Source organism: Scleropages formosus, chromosome 20, assembly GCF_900964775.1.
Source record: "Scleropages formosus chromosome 20, fSclFor1.1, whole genome shotgun sequence".
Classification (NCBI taxonomy): Eukaryota; Metazoa; Chordata; class Actinopteri; order Osteoglossiformes; family Osteoglossidae; genus Scleropages; species Scleropages formosus.
The window spans coordinates 8514160-8534481 of NC_041825.1; the positions used below are offsets into that span (position 1 = coordinate 8514160).

The window sequence follows — 20322 nt, forward strand, 5'->3', positions numbered from 1 at the left end:
CTGGTTGTTAGCTTGCTTTTGTAACAGGCAATTTGGAACAAAAGAGGTTTGGGGACTGTTACCTCTTTGTCGTCGCTGTTCATTTGCGTCACTCGGATTAGCATTATGTCACAAGAATAATGCTGCTTGAATTACTGTCAAAGTCACAAAGACACAATTAGCCGCTCTTGAATAGTGTGTATCAAAAGAAAGAGAAGTCTGATGGATTTGTGTGTGTGTTTATGGTGTGTGTGTGTGTTTGTTTGTTTACTTGTCCGTTTGTTAGTTCCTTCGTTCGTTAGTTCGATTGTTTGTAACGACTCAAAGCTTGCACCTGCAAGAAATACAGTATACATTTAATGACACGTGAAGGTTTATTGTGCTCGTAGAAGATTGGCGAGTCCTTGTTACTCTACTCTTAGGCACCTGCTGTTATTCTTTTGAGTAAGGTATGTGACCTACAACATCAGCTTTTTAAATGAATGAATCTGCAAATCCTGTTAGATAAAAGCACTGACAAAGTATTTGAATGCAAAATCTTCATTAAACTATTAAAGTTTGTTAAACTGAGCATTGGTGCATATGGTGGAAAGAAAGTAACTGTACTTAAGAATCACACGTTTACAACTATGTCTCTTTTTTTCCAAATGTAATGCACACATTGTATTTCCTATGAGATGTGCGTCGCTTTGGAGAAAAGTGTCCACTAAATGCATAAATGTAAATGTAAATGGCAAGCTTTACAACTGTGAAACTGGAAGTAATGAATTGAAGTATTTAATCTAGTATTACCAATTATATCATAATTTTGTTATGTTAGTCTTACAATGGGGAAGGGCATGGTGGTGCAGTGGCGCAGTATGTTGGACCAGGTTCTGCTCTCTGGTGGATCTGGGGTTCAAGTACTGCTTGGGGTGCTTTGTGATAGACTGGCGTCCCTTCCTGGGTGTGTCCCCTCCCCCTCCAGCCTTATACCCTGTTTTGCCGGGTTAGGCTCCGGCTCCCCGCGACCCCGTATGGGACAAGCGGTTCAGACGGTGTGTGTGGGTAGTCTTACAATGAGAGAAACATTTTATAATAAAGTATATTATAAATTGGCCCAGATGTGGGATGTGCTGCAGTACCATGTGCAGCAGTGATAACTGAATTTTATACTGTAATGAAGTACCCTACTTTCCAACTAAACATGCAGGCTTCTTACAAAAACTTCAGTTCTTTATGAGGGCAGCAGGTGATACCATGGTTAGGCTTTGCTTGCCATCTAAGGACCTGTGTCTGAATCCCCACTCCCATAAAATTAACTAATTAAGTAATTGATGAAATTAATTGATAAGGGGTATTATATTTTACATTTATCTGTTTTGCAGACACTTTTCTCCAGAGGGACTTCCAATGAACTCTGTGTAGTGTTATCAGCCCACACACCTTATTCACTGCGGTGACTTACACTGCTAGATACACTACTTACAATGGGTCACTCATCCATACATCAGTGGAACACACACACTCTCTGTCACTCATACACACTATACATTTGTACCTCAGGTTACGAACACAGTTGGGACTGAAAGTCTGTTTGTAACTTGGAACTGTGTGTAAGTCCAGCCACTACATCACAATCTATGAAATCTTAATAATACAGCTTAATTACACTATTTGTCAGGCTTTAAGCTGCGTTGAAAAGACAAAGCAAAAATTAATTAAATTCATGACAAGGATTTACAGTATTCCATTTTCATCAACAGTTTATAAAATGCACAGTCTCAGTCTTCCTCTGTAGTGGAAATTTTGGGAGTGAGACAGGATGCAATGATGACTACACACCAGTTTGTCATATTTCTTAACATGGAGCAATATTAAAACTGTCCACTTTAAAATGGCCAAAAATAAAAAATAAATTATATCTATTCAGTGTTCGATGTTTCTACTTCACAAGCATTCTGCACATCTGGGCCCACAGAACAATAAAAGAGTGGAGTAAAAGGAGGGTGAACTGCAACGCAACGGAAGATCATGTAGGAGGAGAAATTAGAAGCGTTTCACCTTAAAATGCCGACTGCATGTCTTATGTTAGACGAGCAAAACACGGAAAGAGAATGTGACCAAAGCGTCACATAAACATTTGTTAGCATTTAATCAATTTAAGTTTTGAACTCAAGAAATAACACATTTGTTTGTTTAGCTGATGCTTTTCTCCAGAGTGACTAACATTGTACAATGTTAAGCTACTGACAATTATTTACTCATTTATGCAGCTGGATAATTTTACTGGAGCAATTCAGGGCAAATACCTTGCTCAAGGGCACAACAGCTGGAAGTGGAATTTGAACCTGTGATCCTGGGATCCAAAGGGAGCAGCATCTCTATACACTACAGTACCAGCTAGAAACAAAGCTCTGTTTATTTACTGGGCACATGCTGCAAAAAGTCTCGGATGTAGCAATAATAAGTCATTAAAAATGGGCTGACTCAGATTGGTCTGTGATGCTGCAAACTCCCATTTTCACAAACCAACCCCACATCCCCCACATCTCCTCCTACGCTCAAGAGTCTTTCGAGCTTCTCTTCCATCTAAGCGCGTTCTGCTGCCATCAGACGGTAGAAGGCAGAAATGCAGGCCATTTTTCCCTGTACATCAGAGAAATTTTGGAAAATCTATGGTGAAGAAAATGCAATTAAAAATAAACAAATACAGCGTCTGCCGATTTGCTTCCAATTCTGTTGCGCAGCAGTGAATGTCTCCCCCTTCTGGACAGCAACAAGCCTGGCGGTGCTTACCTCTTCTCGTGGTCTGTATCAGGTATTAGGCCATGACAAATGTAATAAAACATAGCATATATGTCATGATGTAATCAACAGTATGTTAGAATGTTTATCTTAGTGAAGGGCCCAAAGCGGTATTGCAAAATCACTGCGCTTGAAGCCGCAACACTACAAAAGTGTGACTGTCACATTGATGTCTGCAACCCCGCGTGTCCATTAATCACGGCTGACATTCCACTCGGAGATTATCTGGTCCACGTCAGCTTTAAGGAGCAGCTTGATAAAGTCAAAGATCAGGACGATACAGCACAACAGCTGTGACCGATACTTGCTTTCCATTTACCAGTTGAAAAGTGCAGAGGCCTGTGAAGCTGTAAAGACTGAACAGATGGTTGAAAGAGGCCGGTGTCGCCCCCTTTGGAATGCGAGCTATAGGTGCAGCTGTCAGGACGACCCTATCGCTCAATCTCAAGCGCGAGTCAACGCGGTAAGCGATGGACATAGTCTCCACACAGCAGATGAGATGGATTTATTCATCTGGAGGTTTAGCAAAACAATGTATGGCATAAGATGGTATGTCATGTTGTGAACTGTTGGGCGATTGCTTCACAAATTGTCGCCTTTCAATTTACAAGGTAAACTCCACAACCCCATTATGATTGCTGCAACTTGTGTGTAATAATAATAACAATAATAGTAATACTAATAACTAGCGTGGCTTTCAAAGTGACTACGGTGAAACAGCCGAGTTGCACTATTCAGATTGAACGCTAAACTAAACGTGAATCATGTCTCTTTTGTTACTGATATTATATTATAGGAAGGTTGAAATCTTTCAGTGAGAAAAATGCTTTATTGAAAAGTACAAAAAAAACAGGCACAGAAGACTCTTATTTACAGCTTTACAATAAATTATGTTTGTATTTTCAGTCAGAGCATGGAAAAAAGCTGCGAAAAACTGATATGTACAGAAGAGTCGTCCTCAAACCAGAAAGCAAATAAAACACAATAATTTAGACAAAATAAAAGAAAAAAACTGAAAAACATAAGTACTGAAGTCCTATAAAATGCATATTAACTTCGTGATGGTGAATTTATATGAGGACAAAAGATTCTGCAAGGCATTTTACTGACATTTAAGGTTATTTAGTCATTACAGTTAAATAAACTATCATTTTAATTATGTGACAGTTCTAACCTTTCTAGATCAGTCTGCATCAACACCAGTCACACAACAATATAGATCTATATTTCTGTACCTCACAGTCTTAAAACACACTTTTCGCTCATCCATAGGCAAAATAATTTTTTAATAAGTCAAAAAGTTTATTTTTCAATTCTCTGTGTTCACCCACTACACGAGGACACTGGATAATTTTCCTTTATAAAGATATTAGGCGTTCATGTCAAAAGTTAATGTTTTCGAAGTAATGGTTTAAAGCAGCAAACTTCATGTCTCAGAGCTTTTTGTGTATATGTATGATTATGCAGCACATTGAACAACTGGGTTTATATTTTTATGTGCGTTCATGGCAAACAGACTGAAGGACTGTCAGAGCAAATACACAAAGTATAATTTAAAAACAGACATAATATATGGAAAGTTATGAATAATTTAACAGGGGGTGGTGGTCAGTCTAAAGTCAACATACAGCCTGAAGTACATAGACATATAAATGTACTCAGTTTTGATATCCTTTCAGATTTGTGTCTTCAAATACAATTATAGTTATACTGTATAAGAGGCAAAACTCTACGTAAAGATACAGCACAAGTACTCCAAACCAGGGCACAAAACAAAAGTTTTACCTCCACTTTGTCCAGCACTCTTATTCCAGTTTCTGTCTCCTACACTCCTCACCTATAACTGACTGGATCTTAGAAATAGAAAATGCCCTGTTACACTTCGCACGGCCTTACATGCCTGTTCCCAGGCATTTGTCGCTTACATGGTTGATCACGTCATAGTGCAAGGGGTCATCACCTCAGTGAGCCTGACTGCTGGAGAACAATTTCTGCATGAGGCCATTATGTGTATTTTCAAAAGCAGCCTTAATTCAATGACATTTTATCCAGTTCTTTCACCACAACTCAAGTTTTATGCCCAAACTTTTTCTACAGCCTTTTCAGGTTATTTTCAAGTTTGCCACTAGGTGTCGCTATAAAACAATAAAAGCAGTTTAATGGCGTAATGTCTATACTGTCAGTGATAAAAGCAAGCCAAAAGCTCTTGTTTGTCTACTGGAGAGCATTTTCAGCAGAATATGTGGTTTATGATATATTAAGAACAGCGAAATGCAACACAGACATTTTGTGAATGAAGGAAAACTGAGAAATATATGCTGGGGTGGGGGGTACGAGGTGCAATCAGAAGTGGTGATGAAAATAAATTCAGGTGCCGAAAAAAGCGTTCTTGAAAAGGCAAAGCGTTGAGTACCTTCAGTACCCGTTTGGAGGAGAAGGGACTGTTTGGCCTGGCTTCCCTTGCAGTTCCAAAAAGCAAGAAAATGCCTGAATCTATCGATTTGTTTTCAATAACTGCTCGTCCCTATGAGGGTTATGGTGATCCATAGTCTATCCTGTAAGCATTGGGTGCAAAGCTGGGGGGGGGGGGGGGGGGGGTACACCCTGGATGGGACGCCTGTCCATTGCAGAGTAGCCACGTACACTAAGGGCAATTTAGAGACACCAATCTACCTGAACTGCATGTCTTTGGACTGTGGGAGGAGACCAGAGCATCCAGAGGAAGCCCACACAGACACCGGGAGAACATGCCGACTCCACACAGACTGAGCAGTGATTGAACCCACTTTCTCTCACACCACCCAGGTGCTGTGCCACCCTGCCCGAACCCATCAAAGTGAAAACTGTGTGCCTTTTGTGCTCTATCAGTGCATTTCTGTATGTGCAGCACCACCATTGCACACAGACTACATGGTCATATCTACACACATGTCCCCTTTTCCCCAAACCATCAAATAATCAATTCAAATACTCCTTCCACATTCTATACACAAATTCAGTCTCTGATGCTGCGAATCTTCATTGGGACAAATGTTCTACCTCAGCAGAACACACCAATTTTTCAGTGGTACAGGCATAAGAACTCAAAAACAACATGAAAAGGATGTCAGAATCATTACATTCCTTGGTACTTCCTATCCTCCAGAACAGGAAAAAAAAAAAAAAAAAAAAGAAAAAAGTTAAAATTTGACAAATAGCTGTGGTAATGATAAAAACGTTAACAGAGAAATGAAGAATAGCACAGCAAAGAGCTCGCTTATACACATCATGGAGAGGTACACCTGTGTCCATAGGATGAAGGAACCCCAGAACTGCTCCACTTCCATTAGTTTCACCCATTACAATTACCCATTATAATTACCAATACCATTACAATTACCCCTGCTGTCAAAGGGCAGATTTAAAGGTCACTTACAACCCCTGCTTTGCCAAAGGGGAGTTCACGCAAAAAGGAACATTTGGGTAAAGAGAGCCTATCTAAATATTAAACTTGACCATGTGACACATATATAAACATACATCTGACCATCGGTGGCATCGATGCTCCAGGAAACTCATTACTGGACATGGATATGCTGCGTTTCAGAGACAACAGCTGCAGTTAGGACCTCTTCTGTATGTGTGACACTAACAGGATTAATTTATGTCTGCTGCATATTTTTACTATATTTATCAATAACAATAACTCCCATTATCTCTATATCCAATATGGATTACCAAACACAAAATACGGCATTGACAGCAAGTGCTAGAGGGGGAGGAAAAAAAAAACAATATATGTAAAAACTACATCCCCAGTCCATTATTACAAGCAAAATACACCTTAAGTTACAAAAATAGATTACACTGAACTGTCACAAGTATCATACGGAGACACTAATTCTGACTGAAATTTCAGAATGTAGTCAGGTCCTATTTCACATTGAGCTAATGCCTCTTGGTATATTGTTAAAATAATTTCATATTTCAATACTATGCTCCCAGTATATGCATTTTGTGCTTTGTATAGCTTAATTTGTAGCTTCTTAGAGTATATGTAGGGTCCTTAAACTACTACCGATATTAAACAGGTTTAGGAATGACATTTCTTTCATGTTTGGGTGAGGTTTGTAATAGTAGCAACTGTTTTACATAGTATTACTAGTTATGTTTCAGCAATGTATTATTTCTGACATAAAAGTAAATGATCACAGGATTCACGCCTGCCTCTGCCACTTCTCCACACCTGACGATGCGCTTCAGTCTGTCGTTGTCATAGGCATTTCTGGACAGTTTTAAATATGGCATGGAATTTCTGGCCTTATTTCCTATGTAGGCCCAAGGAAAATGGAGATTCGGGGTCAGTGGATGTAGTGAGGTCACAAACCCTGAAATCAAAGTAAGTGTGTATAAAGCAGGAAATGAGGGAAGGATTCAGCACAGCCTACAGACATGACAGGAAATCTGTTAAAATTGAGCAAGTGCTTCTTCTTTTTTTACATCTATAACACTTCCTCCAATTTTTGGCCATTTTTATCTTGCGTTTTGCAACAGCAATTAAAATCAAGCTAGAACCTTTAACAGCAGATCCCCCGCCTTGCAATTTCCTGATGAGACAAAAGAAATAAAGCTCTACCTCCCATTGCGCTCTTATTGTAGCCCTTGCGTTGATGACTCATAATAACGAATTATAATAATTAATTCACCACATTTTTAAACGTTTAAAAAAAACACTAACTGAATGAATTAACGACCCCCCCCCCCCCATTACGGTGCATTTTATTTACCGCCCCATTTCTCAGGAACGCATCTGGAGGGTAATCGAGGTATTACTCTATTTCTCTTTACACTGTGTCTCCCATGGATCACTTTCCTGGGCGCTGTGTAAATTACAGCTTAGACTTTAAAAAAAAAATCAGAAGCGCAATTTGCCCCCCCACCCCAATCTCCACTCCATGCCATATTTAAAACGTAGTTGTAAGGACTCTCTTAAATTGTACAGGTAACCTAAAAAAAGGGGGGGGGGGGAGTAAAAACCTGCTGGTGCTAGGGGGCGGGGGTGTTTCAGAGCACAGTGCACGGACAGAGGAAAAGGTGTGTGAGAGAGGGAAGGCAGACCGCCGGGCCCACCCACCCACGCCACAGACGAGCGCATCGCGTGCGACCTGCCCTTCGTGGACGACTCGAGTCCACCACTGCCTCCACTAGGACGGGGCGGAGAAGGGCGCCGGCCCAGGGCTGTGGTTCGCGGACTTGACGATGGTTATGACGCTAGTCGTGGCCACTTTGCCGGGGGAGAGGGGCCCGCGAGCGACCGTCCGCGCGAAGCACTGCAGCGCCTCGTACTTGGAGCGCAGGGCCTCCAGCTCCAGGCGCATGCCGGCGTTCTCGCGCGCCAGTTTGTCCACCTCGCGCTGCAGCTCCGCCTTCTGGCGCTCGAGCTCCTCCTTCTGCGTGACGCGTTTGATGCGGCAACTGGCGGCATAGCCGCGGTTCTTGAGCGTGCGCCGCCGCTGCTTCAGCCGCACCACGTCGTCCTTTGTGAGCCCGCGCAGGTGCTGGTTGAGCTCCCGCACCGACATGGCGACGAGCTCGTCATCGCTGAGGGCCGGGGCATTCTCCTCCACCTCCCTTTTTACCTGGCGAAGACACAGTGACGTGCAACAGTGTGACATGGTGTCCGTGTGCAAGACTCCGCTTTTACTGGCACGTGAAAAGAGCCTGATCAGGAGTATGTGCGCACTGCAGTAAGAATTTGTATATCAGCCGAGCCAGGTTCTTCCGCTGTCTTACCTTTAAAGCCTTGCTTGCTTTAAAATTAGTCGTCATGCCCTGCATGCACTCAACTGTCCCGAATCCCTCAGACACTAAATTGAAAAAAAAAAAAAACAACAATTAAAAAAAAAACTTTACATTTACAGTTATTTAGCAGACGCTTTTCTCCAAAGCGACTTCCAATGAACTCTATGTAGCGTTATCAGACCAGAAACCTTTAAATACAGTTCTGAAAAATAAAAAAGGCAACATCTTCTGTAAATAAGGGCTCAAAAAAATCTGACTTGGCCACCCGGAATATTCAATATTTATCTTTATTAAGTTTCGGCTGTAATGCTTCCCATCACATTTAGCCTTTCCTTTTCTGGTAAATTTTACACGGAGGTCAGTGGGAGAAAAAAAAAACATGAGTACAGTTCCTAAGGGCTGTTGTGAGAAAACAGGACAGCGGCTGCTTTTATCTATTGTACCCTGCTATTTTTACACGCTCAGCTTTCCTAGAAATACCTCTGTGCGGTAAAGCATGAGCCTCCAAGACCGATTCACTGTAAGCAGAGCCTGCACACCATCTTTGGGAAGGCAAGCTGCCCTCAAGGTTGTACTTCCCCCATTCACCATGGTCCATAGAGAAGAATTCCACAGAGCTTTGTCTCAGACCGTTGCCGTGGCAACGCCCAACACCCCCCCCGTGCCGGCAGCTGCAAATGGATAGTGGAGAGCGGGTCACGTGACCAGCCAAGCCGTAAACAAGCCTCATTCATAACACGGCCACACACATGGTATATATTACTGTTCAGCAATTAAAAGGATTGAAGAGCTCTAAATGGCACATTACAGGCAGAGCAGGACATCGGCTTGGAAAACATCAACAGCGCAAACCACATAAGAGAAAGAAACCTCACTCATGTATGTTTACCCATGCTGATGAAAGCATCAACAAAAATATAAATATGTAATTTTTCATTCTGACATATGAGCCAAAGAGGTATTCTGTTCAGTCTTGGGGGGGGGGGAAGAAAAAAAAAAAAAGTCTAGTTTCTGAATGGATATTGACATAATTTAGCAATATAGCACATCTGAAACAGAAACCATGCATGTCAAACTGAAACTTCAGAAAGAAAAATTTCCGAATGTTGAAAAGCACTGAAAGAACTGTGGCGTGACCTAACCCATATCGATACATAAGACTAAGTTACGACTATGCCGCACACGTAAAAATTCAGCGATGAATCTTTTTTGCGAAACGCCGCGTCCAAAATTACACGGCAGCGGCGCAGCCAAGGACTTTTAATTATAGCAGGCGTATGTGGAGGATGCTGATCGTTTGTGCTCTGCTGTGGTACACGGAAAATTCCCAGGCTAAAGTGGCGCAGACAAATGGATTCCCACACACGGTCACTGCGCTGCTTTAAGACAATGCTCTTTATCAGGGTTAGGACCGTGCCCTGCAGCCTAGATCCTATTACACGGCAGGCTTTCCTGTACTGCTTTTACATTTCCTTATTTAACTCTGCCGTTTATATTTAACCGAGGGCACGAACAGTTCTGCCAGCTAAACACTTCGCGCGCGGGGCAGCGACGGCGCCATGTTTGGATGCAGACTGACTCCCCCAGACGCGGTGAAGCTCCGCTCATTTCGCCGGCGTTTCCAGCGATCGGCAACGAGCAAATTCCCGGATGGTCACAAGATTCGCGCCACATGATCACCGGGCTTCATGTTTGGTGCTGCTTCAGCGCTGATTGGATTTCCCAAGATGCAGCAGCGAGTCACAGGAGATAGACGGGGGCGGGGGAGGGGGGTGTCCCCGCAGGTCCCACGGCGCGCGACCATCGACACCCGTCCCTTTCGTCTCGCTTTCGTAACCTGACGCACTCGAGCTACTTCTTATACCACTGTTTACCTTTCAAAAGATAATGCATTGATATTAATCTGGCCCCAGGCTTATTCTGCCTTTTGTCAGAAAAGTTATGAGGAAACACTTTATGTCGATTCGATCTCCAAAAGCTTTGATGGCGGAAAACTCAGCACTTTCCGAAGGCCGCGTGCCATTCGCTCTTTAAGTTTAAGTCGGATGAAATCCTCTGTTTCGGTGTGTTCCGAAATGCGGAGGAAGTGCCCCTACGTTGCTGAAAGGGAGGGGAGGAAGAAAGGGAGCCCAGTGGAATATTTTTGAAGTTCTGCATTGTCAGCCAAATAAATACCCAAAAAAAGCAACAGTCACAGTGACAGCAGCTTGGCTTACTGTGTCAGCTGCTGTGAGGATAATAACCTGAGCAAACGAACTTCCTGTTTGGCCTTTTGTGTCCCATTATTACGAGCTGAAGACTTACGTTTTTTTCCCCCTCTTTGGCACGCGCACACTGACTTATCCAAATTATGATTAAGTTCTTGCATCTGTCTAACGGAAATAAATCCCCAAGATTAGAAATCATTGCCTGTTACATTACGCAAGACTTACACTATTCATGCACTGCTTTTCACACAGGAGACTCCGTTTGAACCTCCTTCCTCAGCATAGACAGTATTCAGCAGCACAGAAAAGGCCACAAGAGATGGAAGATATGTCATGACAACAGACCGACAAAAAGAAAAAAAAAAAAAAAAAACAGGTCAAAGAACAAGTGGAATAAAGTCCAATTGCTAAAATAAATAAAGAATGATCTTTCTGCGCAAAAAAAAAATACACCGAATTCAGATAAGCCCAGCCTGTACCAGTCGACAAAAACACTTTCAGTCTTGCAGAAACAATTACACATATGGTGTGGCTATATGGGGCCCACAAAATTTTATAAACAATACTTTAATGTTTTGGGGGGGGGGGGGGGGTCTAGGCACGAATACTGAGAAACCGAATTGTTTTGCAGTCCATGTGTTCCCTGAAAAATAGTTCAAATGTCAAAGATTTGAATAGGGTATGACAGCATGCAAAGGCTTAAGAAACATAAGCATTTCCAAAGCCCAATGGAACCTGGCGTACTTGTCTTCACGCCAAGGCGATTCTCTGGGCACAATAAAGCCGTACTGCACAGCCTGACGTTTTGTTTACCGCCGTTTCGAGAGAATCCGAGCCACGCTATTGCTGAGGACTTTTAGGACAGCAGCGCGAAGGCCTTTTTTTCCCTGCAAGTTTACCGGCGCACGTCAGCTATGAAGTGCACCCAAGAAGGAGCAGACCGTGCTTCTCTTAACGTTACAAAGGAGAGTCAGGGGTTTTGTTGGGTTGGGGAAGGGAAGAAAAGGGAGAGAGGAAAAAAAAAAAATGCACGTCTCTTATCACATGCGGGCAATGTTTACTGAGTAAAGAAGCCCACGTCCATGGAAGCACGGCGGTATACGGAACCTGCTCGTAACAATGTGCCTTGCGTCAAAAATGCGCGCAGGCCGGTCTGAGAATGGCAGAGCACTCCGCCCACACACAGTCGACCGCAGGCTGTGAAGTCCAACAATGTGACATAGCATTCCAGTGAGTCAGTCGCTCCTAACCTTCACAAGGAAGTACCAGAGGAACCCTTTCTGATCAAAAGGGCCTTTTACTCGTTAAACGGCCCTGTTTTATATTGCAAACGCTCTTCTGGTGCCGCTTACGCACTCCGGCCTAATCATCTGCACACTGCGCATCACTTCTCGGGGTGCCTTTCACCGCGTTACCATTACCTCAAATAGCGGGAAGAACAACAAGAAAAGATGGAAAAAGATCCGTGCAGGCTAAGAGCATAAAATTTTACAAGTCCATTTACAACTTGGACCGCGATCACACACTTAAACGTGGGGGTGCGCTTTGTAAACACATTGCCGTATTTGCTTTCCATGAGTTCAGCCGCTCACTTCTCTATCAGCATTTCTCAACTCAAGAATTTCCCCTGCACTTACATCCTCATATAACGCCCACGGTCTAGATCAGAGAAGTAAATAAATGTAAAACAGATAACGTTCATTTATTTCGCAAGTAACAACGTTAGACACCAAGTACGGCTTGAACAGAGACAATCTCTCCGGTTTAAAATGGATTACGTAACTCGGTGCGTTTTTCCCTGTGTCAGTTAAACTCTCCCGTTGCCACATCAACTGAAGCCTCAGCTTAATGCAGAAGCGGGAAGAGCTGCTATCCAGACGTACTTAAGGTCACTCGGCAAACTGTTGCAAGTGCAAAGTCAAGGGTACTTCCCTTACCCTAAAAACTGGTTCCATAATTAAATGCAAATTTCAAATTGTCAGGGCATTTGAAACAACTCAGAATTTCCCCTTGCGCGAGGAACGCAAAGTAGTTAACGGAACTCCGGCAGTTAACGTTAATTGACACGAACACGCTGGGAAGCGTAACATCACAAACCTGATTCCGCATTCCCGAACCGCGATTCAAACTCCAAAACTATTACCGAAAAAGCCACCCTATGCAAAACATGACTCTGCTCAGTCTCGGCTCACATTAGGCACAAATTCTAAATTCTTGTGTGTTCAGTTGAGAAAGAGTACGGAACCTAAACAGCTTACTTAGGACAATGTATCGGATCACAGGGAAAAAAAAAAAAAACAAATGTTTATTTACAATGTCTCTCGGCTTACCTTGCAGCAATGAATCAGGAACTTGCTTGACAACCTGTTTTTTTTTAGCTCTCCTTTTCCTTTTAACTCAAAACGTCAGCTTGCCAGATCAGAGACAGCAGTCTGGATTAGCCGCAGCTGCTAATTTCCTCCTTTTGAACGTCTAAACTATTTTCAAATCACTGTGCGGCTTTCACATCCTTACAGGCCAGCGGAGAGGCCCTTTTTTTCCCTCCGCTGAGAGCTCTCCCCGCGCTGCAGCGCAGCACATTTGCTGAAATATTATGTAAAGGGGGAAAGCATAGCACAGCCATGAGTCATGCTGTTTACAGCTCAGAGCCGGGACCAGAGACGAGGGATCACACCCTTCCCAGCTAACATGTCCGGGACAATCCGGTTGTTCCAACTGGAGGGAAGGAAAGGTCCGGCAGCCTGTGGGAAAAGATGGCACGGGTGCAAGAACCAGAAGGAAAACCTCCAAGCAAGTCTACTTTGAAACCTGGGGTTGCGGCGCTCAAAGGAATTCCAAGTATGTCAAGGATTGGGGCCGTATTTCCAAGGGTCTTAATAAGACGCTGGTAGGACAGCTCTCCGGCATGGAAAAAACAGATGTCAGCAGCAACACCCTGACTTTTAAAAAAAAGGGAAAGAAAAACACTGGGGGATTTCCTCCTGTAATTCTTAACCAGTGTCTCAAAATCACACTGACAAATCCTTTGCTTCAGATAACTGAGACCACCAAGTTGAAGCGATAAAGCCAGAGGAAATGCAAAAAAAAAAAAAAAACTTGTGAGATTTGTGTGTATTTATGGTCATGTAATCATAATTAGTATGTCAAGAGGGAAAACCTCCCAGTTAAAAAAAAAAAAAGAAAAAAGTATGACAGAAATGTAGATTACCCTACTTTACCATAACATTGGTTAAGCCAGATACTGCAAGTTGAAACATTTCCCATGCGCCATTGTTTGTCCAATAACTAAATAAAATATGCTGAAATGAGATAACACATTCTTAGCCCAACATCAGTACTTTCTGACTAACCATGTGCACATTCACTTTGACCAGCTCTATAAAATGACAACCTCTTTGCACTGGCACATAGAAAGGTTTGACCTTTACAGTTCTAACCTTACTTTTGCCTTTATATAAATTTATGTATAGAAAATTTGCCTTTTGAGATCATCTCTTTTAGAAACAGCATTCTGTATGTCTGAAAACATTGATTCTGAAGTTTAAGGAGAAGTAAAAGAGAACCACCTACACTGTCCTCCTCCAACTCAGCACTTTGGTTACTGTACTGTCCGAACCACATGACTTCTAAAAGCAGCTACATGCCTGCAATGTGGGAGGCCAGCCACACAGATGTTTCATAGATAGTGACAAAGATTCCCCTACAGAGGCCCACTCAGGGGGCACTTACGTCCATATGAAACAGGGAACCATGTTGCCAACTGATTCAGTAACATCCTCATTTTAAATTGACGTGATGAAGGGTTTGTCACTGACCAGCCATATCTTCATCGGTGAAACAGAATGGCAATCTCATTCACTACATTTAAGGCAGATCCATGCCTTTCACTAAAGATAAAATATAACATTTATTTGCTTTACTCTTAACATGGTTGTTAAAGCTTCATTTTCAAAGAATTGTTTGTGCTCTCAGTATAATTACTTACTGGCAAGTGAGTAAAAACATGGGTATTTTAGTCCATATTCTGTAGAGGTTCTAAAAAAAAAAGCAAACTTAGCTGGTTTTACATTATGTGTGGCTGCAGTGTTGCATGGCTAGAGGTTTGTGAGAAGAATAAATTTCATCTTGCACTCTGCCATAATGACTTGCATTTTCCCATCATGGTAAGGCTGCTGGGAAATTTTTATGGGTGAGATAAAGACAATCTAGCTAAAGTCTTGCAGTGAACTCAGACCCAAGTTAAAAACAATCACACATTTAATTATTCCCTCTGGCATCTCTGTGCTCTAAACCATCAAATGGAGATGACAATGCAGACTGTCTCTGTACACTGGATATTCAAAATTGCTAGTTTTAGGTCATGTCATTTTATTAACATATTGCTTTGTTTTCCCATAGTCCCTTTTGCACGTTTAATGGAATAAGCAAATACAATCCTGAATTTTGCCAAAGTGGAAATGAATCATAATACCCAGCTATGACTCACCTTTCCTAAATAACAGGGTGTGGTCCTTCACTAGGGGAAAAACTTATATCGTGCACTGAGAGTAAACTACTTTTATTGTTAAAAGAAAGTATTCCCTTAAATTTGCAATGGATGTCAGGGATTTTTTTACACAGATTGTGCCTTATTTTATATTCTGCTGGACTTCCCTCAATACAAACCTGATCCTTAAAGTACTCATTATAAAACTGATCACTGTATCTTATAGAATTTATTTCCAAATCAAAAAAAAAAAAATTAAAGATGTTCTATTTAAAAAATAAGTTGTTAAAACAAAAAGAACCTTGCTGCAGGCCAAAGGGAACCTAACAATCTATTTTCACAAATCTGCAGTCACTTCCATCTGTCTTCAGAGATTCAGAGCTTACCTCTTTCATTCAAATGCTCCAGAGTAGAAAATAAATGTCAAAAAGAAGGAAAATAGACCAAGATTCCAAAGCATTTAAAAATAAAAGAAAAGAAAAGAATAAACAAGTTGCATTGATTACTTATTTACCAACTTTATTTTCTTTCCAGTGACTTTAATTTTCTTACACTCTCCATATGTCTGTATCATATGTATGTAGTATATGGAAGTATGCATGATGTATTTAACTTGAAAAGCCCATGATGAGCCTGGGGACCACGCCTGCTCTTGGATCCTTCGAAAATGAAACAAGGCACTGGGCCTTCTGCTACGTGCTGCTTTCCCAAATATAAAACTAGAGTAGACCTCCTGTAACCGATTTAAATTGTACAGATATAATAAAATGAACAAAGTAATATTAATCAGACTTCAGCAGGCGCCTTTGCTTTGTGCTGTAACTTTACTCAGTGTGGTCTTACGATCTGGTTATGATTAGTAAACAATTAAAACCTCGTTTGATGCACTGAAAACTGCTTGTTTTCAACGATTTGAAAAATCAAATAAATGGGAATTATGTTTTTTTCCAAAAAAAAAAAACCCATAGTTCGTGCGATGTCGCGGAACACGTGTTTGCGACCTTCCGTAATATCGCTATAAAAAGACGAAAACTTCACGTGAAAACTTAAACGAACTACGTGGACGTGATAAATGGAATTAATGAATCCAGCGCTTCCACCGCGGACGGCTTCTGGGTGGCACAAACAAGCTCCGTAAATTATGCGTAAAATTCGTCATCACGTGAACACGAGCGAGGAATTCGAAGTATATTTTTAGAAGGGAATAGAAGAAACTTTTACCTTGGGGCCGCTCGCTGTCAGAAGCGTGTCCGTCCGCGTTACAAATGTGGTCCGTTGCGAGCTGCTGTCGTCTTTTCCTCGGCTGCGAGAGATGTTACGACTATCGAAGCGGAATCTGTCCCAGTTCGAATTCGACTACAAAACAACAACAATGTACCGACATTCCACTCCGTGCTTCCGCAAGCGCTGACGTCACCGGCTTCTCGTGACCGCCCCTTCCATTCATGAAAATAACTTTTCGGTGTCGTCATTCAGGCGGGAAAGTGGAGGCAGCCAGAAATAGCAGAGGACGAAAACGCGCCTTATTTTAACGAACATAACGCTGGGAAGCGTCGAGTTTCTTCGGCGTTATTTCGCTCATCTTGATTTCGTCGCCGTGCCCTTTGTAGTAACCGTTTTAGCGGTGTTGTTGATGTGTCGCGCGAACAGGTGGCTAAATTTAGTCAGCATGTTGCTTCGCTTGTTTTAGCCACGGTAAACCAATTTCACAAAACCAGGCTTTTCCCAAAATAATTCATACTGTGGAAACAGCAAATTCATCCTTATGCAGCGCACTCTTTATGAGTCAGTCGCATACGTGTGTGATGTGTGAGCCATTATTTGACCATATGAATCTATAATTGAATTTTTACTCTAGGAAAAACTGAGTAATAGTGATTTTGTTAAATAAAAATATGCATGGAGCATCGGTTAAACTGTTTTATGCTTAACTATCAGCAAATGGACAAAGAAAGCAATTTATTACAATTCATGGCCATAATTAGTAATTCACAGTTAGGATACCACTTACAAATCATGAGTGTTTCATCATTATCATAGTGTGAATATTACTTTATTTAGCTGATGTCTTTTTCCACTGCAACTTTCCAGCAGTAGGTGGATTTCACTCTGTTGAACTATGGGAAAACCTTACAGTTTCAAATACTATCTTGTGGACTGTATCCATTTGTGTGTTATGCAGAGAACTGGTTAGCTAATGCTTTACAGTCTGAATATCCCCAATTGAAATCCTGCTTAAACAAGCTACATGCACTCGGACTTGCTCCATATGAAGAATAGTCCAGCGTGTAAAATCAATATCAAATCATTTGATATTGTAATTTTCCTTGGACGAATCAGCTAAAACAGTTAATCATAATAGTACTCTGCTGAGTGACTCGAAACAGAAGCTGGTTTGCTGAAGCTCAGGAAAAAAGGGACACACTTAACAAAGGGTAAAGTACATAGGAGCACTTTGACTGAAATTTGCCAGTCTTCTAAAATAGGTACAGAAACTGGCTTAAGTAGCACAGAAGTGAGTTTTATGGTATGGAGATATAGAGACCCGGTAACAGAATGGTATTCTATACCATTTAGAAGGTTTAGTATAGATCAGGGGTGTCTAGCCTTGTTTTGGCTAAGGGCAACAGTCATTACTGTGAAGCTGTCCAAGTTCCGTATGTGTAAAAGTCAGAGTAAGTGACATATTAAATCATAAATGTCTAAGCTGAATTTTATCTTGGCGTTGTGTGTGTTCCACTCTGTGTATATTATCATGTGCTTCAGTAAAATTTATAGTAGTTATGGTAGGTATAGTGTATTAGTATTCTTGCAAATGCTGTGACAGACCACATTATATGAAATGGAGGGCCGCATGCAGCTTTCAGCTCACATGTTTGACACCCCTGGTGTAGATTAACAAGGGGAATGTTACCCGGATACATTTGCTAGCTGAGAAACGGGCAGCTATTCCAATGCCACCTGACTTATTTTTTCATCCAGACATTTGTCATCCCGGGTCCTTCTTCAGGCACAAGTGTCCGCATCAGTCCCATCCATAGGAGAAGGAAATTCATGACCATGGGCTCCTCTGATTCATTTCACTGTCGGCTCTTCCTCCTTTTTACATTTCAGATCACATGGTTTCATGCAACAGAGCTCGGTACTGATGGTAGTGATGTGATCCTCATAAATGAGACCATGAGTAATATCCCTGACAAACTGGCCAATTATTCCAGGGTATCTCCCTCCCTATAGGAATCTCTCACTCACTGCTAGAAAAATGACATGGTCCAGATTATAACTGTCACCCATAGGAGACTGCATAAAAGGAAATCCCCTTAACAAACTTAGTCCCGAAAGAGGTGAACTATTGATGAATTTACAAAATCCTAACAAAAAAGAAACAAATCACGCCCTTGTTTTGATGTAGAAAAGCTTTAATAAATGCATACTTGAAATGGCTTTGGCTTAATATATTGTCAAACTATACATTTGTATTCCATGAAAATTACTTAATGGCAACAATTATAATAATGAAACAATTAGCAACATTCCAAATGAACTCTGTTAAACTGGTCTAAGACGGATTTATACATAGTAATTTAGTGTAACAGAAAGATTATAAAATCTATAGAAAGCTGTAATAAACTATAAAAGGTACTAATTACTGCTGTTGGTTCTTCAGAAATCCCAGTGAACATGTGAGTAGCTGAATTTTCAGAGGACTTTGGCAGATATTGTCTATCATCTATAAACAGCTTGACAGTACTTGTATATACTACTATTGTTAAATGTGTCTGTAAAATATTAAATAAGTGGAAATAATATACAGCCTGTTATCTGATTTTGTCATTTTATTTGTTGAACTCACTTAACACTTCATCTTTAGGGCCATCACTCATACAGGGCTCAATTAATTAAAACCTCTGGACGGAGACTGTGTGACTGCAAAATTTTCCCAGTTTCAGAGGGCCAATCATTTATTTTATTCTCTAAGAAATGTAATTTTTTTTCATTATGTGGTCTTTGATTTGACAGAACAGCACTTTTCCCTAGTTGTATTAATGTTAGCATGCCCAAGAGGGGTGAGCAACGAGTTGGCCTTGAACTCCTAGACTGTGCAGGACTGTTTTGTTGCCTGAAATCACATGTCATGAAATGTCAAGACGTGCACTTCTATCATAACTCCGTAAATCATGTCATAAAAGTAAAAAATCCCATGATACCTGTAAGGATGTTAACTGCTTGGAAGCTGGATAAAGTTTTATTTCAGTGTTTTCTTGTGACGTACTGCTTAGTTATTGAAACAACAAAGCAGCAGTGGATACAGGTTCTGGTCAGTTCCTACACTCCAGCAAAAGCACAACAATTCTCAGCCTTTGTCCACTTGCTTGTCTTCCTCAGAAAAATTGTATAGATTCTTGGTTTTGGTCAAGATGTAGAGGACTATGTGCCATCTCTCCTTCAGGACTGCTGAATCGCACTCAGAACCCATCTCTTTCAATGTCATTTCTTTCCTGATGTTATTATTGTGACATACTGACATTTGTCTGGTGTCATCTGCTACTTTTAAGTCTGTATTTGCTATTTGAATGTTACTTCTATGGACAGCTACTTGAGTAATGTATGTGGGCAAAAATCATATTATAAATAAATAAATAAGTAAAATAAAATGAAATTTAAAAAATTGTTTGTATCCAACTGTCCTCATCTGTTGTGGAATTCACTTTTGTACAGTAAGGTACATTTCAACCCTTATACATTTAACAAGTTGGAAATGGTAGGGGGTAGCTGGTAGCATCATGGTTAGAACTGCTACCTTTAGACTTGCAGTTTGGAACTTACTTGAAGGTACTTGCGCTAAATCATTCTCGTGAAATTACGCAGCTGTATAAATGTGTAAATAATTGTAAGTAGCTTATCATTGCAAGACCCTTTGGATAAACCTGTGCGCAAGTAAATGAATAAATTTTACTGTCTGTGCTCTTGAGCTTGCCTTGACGGATAAAGGTCTCAGAATAAAAATAACAATAAGTCAAGAAGGTTCATTCATTCATTCATTCATTCATTCACTTCTGGAAAGAAGTGGCAGGTCGCAAC

The 20322-nt window shown here is 41.2% G+C and overlaps 1 protein-coding gene across 3 annotated transcripts; it reads right to left on the minus strand.

Moving 5' to 3' along the window:
- Positions 1 to 5526: 5526 nt before the first annotated feature.
- Positions 5527 to 16663, minus strand: LOC108926082 (transcription factor MafK-like). 3 transcript variants are annotated; one of them, XM_018738567.2, is made up of 3 exons: positions 16462 to 16663; positions 8539 to 8612; positions 5527 to 8384 (listed from the first exon to the last, which is right to left on the minus strand). In XM_018738567.2, the coding sequence occupies exons 2-3, from the start codon at positions 8581 to 8583 to the stop codon at positions 7950 to 7952; spliced, it is 480 nt and encodes a 159-aa protein (XP_018594083.2). In that variant the 5' UTR covers positions 8584 to 8612; positions 16462 to 16663; the 3' UTR covers positions 5527 to 7949. The 3 variants fall into 3 exon arrangements, with proteins under 3 accessions (XP_018594083.2, XP_018594091.2, XP_018594075.2); XM_018738575.2 differs by lacking the exon at positions 16462 to 16663 and adding an exon at positions 13085 to 13138; XM_018738559.2 differs by lacking the exon at positions 16462 to 16663 and adding an exon at positions 9028 to 9204.
- Between the last annotated feature and the right edge of the window lie 3659 nt (positions 16664 to 20322).